This window comes from Sphaerodactylus townsendi, linkage group LG07 (genome assembly GCF_021028975.2).
Source record: "Sphaerodactylus townsendi isolate TG3544 linkage group LG07, MPM_Stown_v2.3, whole genome shotgun sequence".
Lineage (NCBI taxonomy): Eukaryota > Metazoa > Chordata > Lepidosauria > Squamata > Sphaerodactylidae > Sphaerodactylus > Sphaerodactylus townsendi.
In genome coordinates, this window is record NC_059431.1 from 63,999,932 (window position 1) to 64,006,379 (window position 6,448).

Genomic DNA, 6,448 nt, shown 5'->3' on the forward strand with positions numbered 1-6,448 from the left:
CCTCCTAAACATCCTATTGTTAACAGCCTAGCCCAGGTCTTGCCAACTGAGGGCCATGGCTCCCTTTATCAAGTCAATCCATCTCATGTTGTGTTTTCCTTTTTTCCTGCTGCCTTTAACTTGTCCTAGCATTATTGTCTTCTCTAGTGAGTCTGGTCTTCTCATAATTGGACCAAATTTCCATAGCCTCTTATTAGTCATTTTAGCTTCCAGGGACAGTTCAAGCTTGATTTGATATAGAACCCATTTATTTGTCTTTTTGGCGGCACATGGTAGTGGTAAAACTCTCCTCCAAAGGAATCTACTTTCTTTCTCTCAGATTTCTTCATTGTCCCACTTTCACACTCATACATAGTAATGTGGAATGCTATAGTAGAAGAGAAGAAGAGAAGAGTTTGGATTTATATCCCCCCTTTCTCTCCTGCAGGAGACTCAAAGGGGCTTACAATCTCCTTGCCCTTCCCCCCTCACAACAAACACCCTGTGAGGTGGGTGGGGCTGAGAGAGCTCCAAGAAGCTATGACTAGCCCAAGGTCACCCAGCTGGCGTGTGTGGGAGTGTACAGGCTAATCTGAATTCCCCAGATAAGCCTCCACAGCTCAGACGGCAGAGCAGAGAATCAAACTCGGTTCCTCCTTCTGATTTCTTGGTTGCAGTCTCCCATTTGGTTGATGATGGAACCAAGAAAAAGAAAGTCTTGAATAATTTCAGGTTCCTCATTGTCAGTCTTAAAATTGAGTAATTCCCCAGTTGTCATTACTTTTGTCTTCTTGATGTTCAGCTGTAATCCTGCTTTGGCACTTTTTGCTTTAACTTTCACCAGTAGTCAGTTCAAATCTTCCCTGTTTTCTGCCAGTAATGTGGTATCATCTGCATATCTCAAATTGCTGGTTTTCCTTCTGCCAATTTTCATCCCACCTTTATCTAATCCAGCTTTCCTTATGATACATTCTGCTCATAGATTGAACAGATAGGGAGATAGAATACATCCTCGTCTAATGCTTTGCCAACTGGAAAACAGTCTGTTTCTTCATAACTGTAGAGCCTTTTGTCCAGAGTACCAGTTGCGCATCAAAACAATCAGATGCTATGGCACGTGCATTTCTTTTAAAACCAGCCATAGCTTTTCATGATCCACACAGTTGAAAGCTTTGCTGTAATTATGAAACCCAGTGGCTTCTGCCTCTAGTGGAAACCTTTCAGCCTACAGAAAGAAAAAATGTCAGGAAAAAGATGAAGCTTCCTCAGATATCCCAACAGGGAGATTTTTAAAAAAGGGAACAAGGAACACTTCAGCTCCCAGTGGCTTATACCACATCATTCTTCTGAACATAAATATTGACTCTTAACTTTGTACAGTTCAAAGCAAATGTGTTTAGACTTATTGTGGCAACATTAGAAGTTACATAAATATTACATAACTTCTCCATTTTCACTGATTTTGAAATGATCTAATAATAGCACAGAAGCAAATTCCCTGTTTTGGTTTAACCACCAATAAAGTAGAAAATTTACAGAAATCAGTGCTAAGGCTTGGGTCCCACCTTAAGCTTTTACAGGTGGATGTATGAGTGTGATTTTCAACTATCCCCTCCCACTCTGTGGCAGATATCCAACTCCTCCATCATAATTCTAAGCTTGAATCTGAGGAGTGGAGAGACCTGCAGGCCTTAGAGAAGCCTTTCCCTCACAAAGGCTTGCTGTGAATTTTCCATTTGAGCCTTCATTTCCCAGAAACTCAAATTCTGGGATTGAGCCTGGTGCAATTGGAAGGAAAAAGTGGGCCAATAGCCACAGAGGAGGGTGGACCTCAGGAAAGTTAATATAAGACACTCCAATGAGGCCTTTGTTCTTCTCCAAAGATCTGGGTGGCTCATAGCACAAAGTGATCATTTACCCAAGGAGGGTAAGTCTGCCCTGGAAAAGCCAAATCCTGAGGTTGATAGGAATCAGAGAGGTAACAGCTTTAGAAAGGGTTTGTTTTCTTGCTAGAAAGGGTTTTGTTTCTTTTGCTTGTCTATTTTGTCCTCCTTTTTGGAAACCTGCTTGTTTATAACTTTAGTTTACAGTCTTGTTTTGTTCAATGAGCCAGTTGTTTTATCTTGCCTGGGTCCTCACAATTTGGGGTCTGTTTTAAGCCTGGCAGTGCCCACCAGTAGAGAGGTCCTGCTTGGAAGGGTTTCTGAGCCTACTCCAAATTGGACCCTTTAGACCAGAATGGGGACAGCAGAAAAGACCCTTGACTTCTTCAGGGCTGCTTGAAGCTAGAGGAAGAAGGTGGCAAGTAAAGGTTGGAGAGTTCCTCGGAGGACAGATTCCCTCCCCCCCCCCCCAAAAAAACCTGTTGGGGGTGGGTCTTCCATCCTCCAGGACCAGCATTTCAGAAGCTGTAGTAGGATAGGGGACTTGAAAGATGCACTTAATGGACAGCAATCTCTCAATCTGTAGAAATGTTAAGCAAGTCCTGAGCCTAAGTAACTAACTTGGAGTGGGTTTTTTTAATACATGGATGAGCATGTTGTTCAGAAATGTCACTCTCTCTTCTCCTACAGCCCTTTTGAAAGGTGAGATTGGAGTTCTGAGTTTGTAAATTTCCTCTCAGTGGTCTATTTTGAGAGATTCAGGGGCTTCCATGTTAAAATAGATAGAGGGGTATGAAATCTAGAGAAGGATTGCCTACTTGAAGAACTCCAGAGAAGGCCCCCTCCCCCAGTTTCTAAAGTACTGATTTGTGGCACCAAATATGTTAAGTTTTAAGTGAAGACATTAAAAAAAAAGTACTGATTAGAGTATTACAAATATTAGTAGTTGACATTGCACTGTACTAATGGGATAACGCCTGGAGTTTCTTTCATCTCATTATTTGCCTTGTTGTATTAAATCAGTAAAAATATAGTTGAAGTGCTTTAAATATCTGGGTGATAAGCAGAAAATATTTACACTGGTAAAGCTCGCAGCACACTGCTGTCTAGTCTTAATCTGATTTATAGGACACAAGGTTCCCAATGTCTCATAAGTATTATGTGCATAAGCTCAAACAACAACTCAAAACAAGAACTACTCAAAACAAGCACTAGTAATGACAAGCAGTTTTACAATCACTGAATCTATTCACTAGGACCAGAAAACTAAAGAACAAGAACCACTGAGACATATGAATATAACACTAGAAAATCTACTTGGGTGTTTTTGTTTCTGTATAGTTTAATTGGGAACCTTGTGTCCCGTAAATCAGATTGAGACTAGACAGCAACATGCTGTAAGTCTTACCAGTTCAAATATTTTCTGCTTATCATTGTTACACTGACACGCACACACACCAATTGTCATGATTAAAAATCTGGGTGGGAGGAGCAATGATGAGGGTTGATAGAGAACAGGTTATAGTATGACAAGTAGGGATGATGAGGATGACACTTTTACTGAGAATTTGTAATCGTTAACCCATCAGTATAGCATTTAATGTTCATGTTTTCATATTTGTTCCCTAGTGTATGAATAGAGGTATTGCATTAACTCAGGCCCGCTATCTGGAGAAAGAAGAAAAATGTCTTTCACCACCTAGGTTAGTAGACACTTGTATTAGTATTAAATCAAAGCTTTTTAACTGTGTTGTGCTTCTGCTGTATGAAGGCATGGTAGTTCTTTTGCATGTTTAGATGATGAAGATCTCAGATAGTGGATATGGTCTGCTGAATAGGCAGACTTTGCATGAAGTGTTTCTCATCATTCTTTAAGTTTCTAATCTATCATTGTATGACTTGAAAAGAAACCAGTAAAATTCTGACAATATGCTGTATAAAACATGATTGGAGGAATAATGAATAAAGTATTCACAAGGAACAGTGTAACTTCTTTACCATGGTATATTTCTGGTGATCTATCCTAGGATTCGCAACTTGCATTGAGTTGACAAAGGCAACTGTCTAATAGTCTAATATGAAATAAAAATATTACTCAGATGAGCTGACCCTAGGGAAACCAGCAAATTGTTGTTACACTTGGAGCTTGACTGTCCTGTGTTTTGCCCTTTGCAGCATTCGTGTTGTTGTGACAGTAGAACAAACGGATCTAGAATTGGACAAAGCTGCCTCACTTATCAGAGAAGCTGCAGAAGCTGTACTGAATTAAGATCTGTGCTCTTGGATATTTGTTCTTCACACATAGTTGGGATACCTATTTTCTACTCCGACGGGTTGGCTTTCACTCCAGAGGGTCAAGTTTATTGATTTATCAGCTGATGGAACTGAAAGCTTGACTTTTACTGAGTTATTCCTGAACAAATAAAATGTCTTGAATATGGAAGTACTGAACACTCACTGTATGTACATAACTCACTTCTGTTTTTCAGTACTGTTTAGATTGTGGGTTATTGTTACAGTAGTTTTTTACATTGATTTAAATTTTGTTCTTGAAGGGTACAGTTTCCAGTTCCTTTCCTAGTTCTATGAATATGTAAAAAGAAAAACAAGCTATTTTGAGAGTTCATGTTTAATGCTTCTGAGCATGGAAAGAATGCAGAAACAGACATTTGCAGAATAATCTTTATTCAACTATTCTTAATAAAGTGCATTGTTTAAAAATAATCTTTTCCCAAAAATGTTCCTATTCTCTTGGTCAGATTGGGTAGTTAAATGGAATCAATCTTTTAAGCTATGAGCTTAAATAGCTTTTATTATATGACATATTACTAATTTTTTCTAACTTATCTAATATTGTTATGGCTTTTTCAGAAGAAGCAGGTTTCTAATTTGTCAAATCTCCATAGTGTCTCCTCTCATAACAAAGGCATTAATGTTGTATTGCTAGACATATGGATAGATTTTTCTATATCCATGTATTTATCTTGTACTCTGGTGCCCTAACCCATGGGTGCAATGTAGACCTGAAACTTCTGACATACTCATTTCAGTGTAGTCGGCAACACTGTGCACACACAAAGATATATGCGCAGAGCTGCTCCATCCTATGAACTGGATGCAAGAGTCTGCATACATAACCTCTGTGGGCCTGACACACTTAGATCTGGCTCAGGTAATCTTCAACCTGGAGAATAAATACCGAGCCTTTACCGTAATCTAATAGGGCCATAAATTGTTGGCAAAATAAATTTTGTCTTGTTCTCGATATTGTATACTGTAAAATGCTCCAAAAATATTAAATTTGAACATTTAAGTGTTTGCATATGACCTCTACTGAGGTCTGTGATCAAACATTTTCTGCCAAGAACAGATATAGAAATAGTAGTTCTTATTAAAGAAATTATGATACACCCAAATTCTTTGCTGTTGTTCAAGGAATATGAATCCTCACAATAAGTATTCTGAACTTCTGACAGACTAATTCTAAGACTCTGTATTATCTGGGTTGTTTCTACACTTCTGTGCCTTTTTGGTTGCTGCTACGTGGATTCTAGTACTATATTTGAGACATATTTTTTTAAATAAAAGCATTTATTTGATTCAGGTTTTGTGTCATTTCTTGAAGCTATTAGCATTAGGGGCTTATGCTACCCTAGATTCAATGAGACTGAATCTGTTTAGGTAAAAGTATTTTCTATTATGTTAACTTGTTGTTTATCAGTCTTCTAGCTGGATTTTAGATCGCTAATCTGGCTACTGTATTGTTCATGCTGCTGTTCCATTTCAATGGAGTTCAGTGGTTGCTGTGCCAAAGCCACATACCCAAAATGCTCCTGACTTGGCAGGATTTTTGCAAAATGTGGCTTCTGGACTGTGGCCAAATAGGCTAAATATGATTTCATTAGCTGCTTATAGTTAGAGTGCTGATTTGGAACTAAAAACACACTTCTTTGCAAAAAGGATTCTAGAGTATGTGTAGCCTAATGAGGAGTTTATCAGTGTTGTAGAAAGGGCTGAGGAGAACAGACAGAGTATTGGGGGGAGCATGGGATGTGGCCAAAGCGAAGGGGAGAATGTAAGTGTATAGCCCAATTCACTATAATAACTAGGTACATAAAATTCTGGTAAAATTCATATTGGGGTATATTGAAGCTGAATTTTTGGGGGGCAGGGTGTCTTGGATATTCCCAAATTCCCATACCAGTAAGAGCCTTTTGGAGAATTTGAGAAAAAATCAACTCCATTATAGCCTATCAAGAATCTCCAGGGGTCTATAGGACCTATTTTGTAAAGGTAGAGATTCCAAGTGTGCAGCAGATCTGTTGGTGCCTGTCCTAAGAAGAACCTCCAAGTTTGATGAAGATTAAGGGGGGGGGGTACAATTTTACTGAAACCCTGCACAACAATCTTAAGCAGGTGCACATCAGAAATCAGGGCCCGCAGACAATGCAAGAACAGCCAAACCAATTTCACACCATATAATCTCAACAGTGGAAATTGAAGGTACATGGGTAGGGATCTTGCAAGCCTGCAGAACCTAGGATCGAGCCATTGTCAACATGGAGGCCTCTATAGAACAAATGAAA

The 6,448-nt window shown here is 39.0% G+C and overlaps 1 protein-coding gene across 1 annotated transcript in view; it reads left to right on the forward strand.

The window, feature by feature from the left end:
• Window positions 1-5,461, forward strand: part of SPTLC1 (serine palmitoyltransferase long chain base subunit 1) — a 31,616-nt gene extending 26,155 nt beyond the window's left edge. Inside the window, exons 14-15 of the mRNA XM_048503908.1 lie at window positions 3,492-3,565; window positions 4,038-5,461. Coding sequence (XP_048359865.1) covers window positions 3,492-3,565; window positions 4,038-4,131 — 168 coding nt within the window. The 3' untranslated portion in view covers window positions 4,132-5,461. The remainder of the gene's footprint in view (window positions 1-3,491; window positions 3,566-4,037) is intronic.
• Window positions 5,462-6,448: the final 987 nt, after the last annotated feature.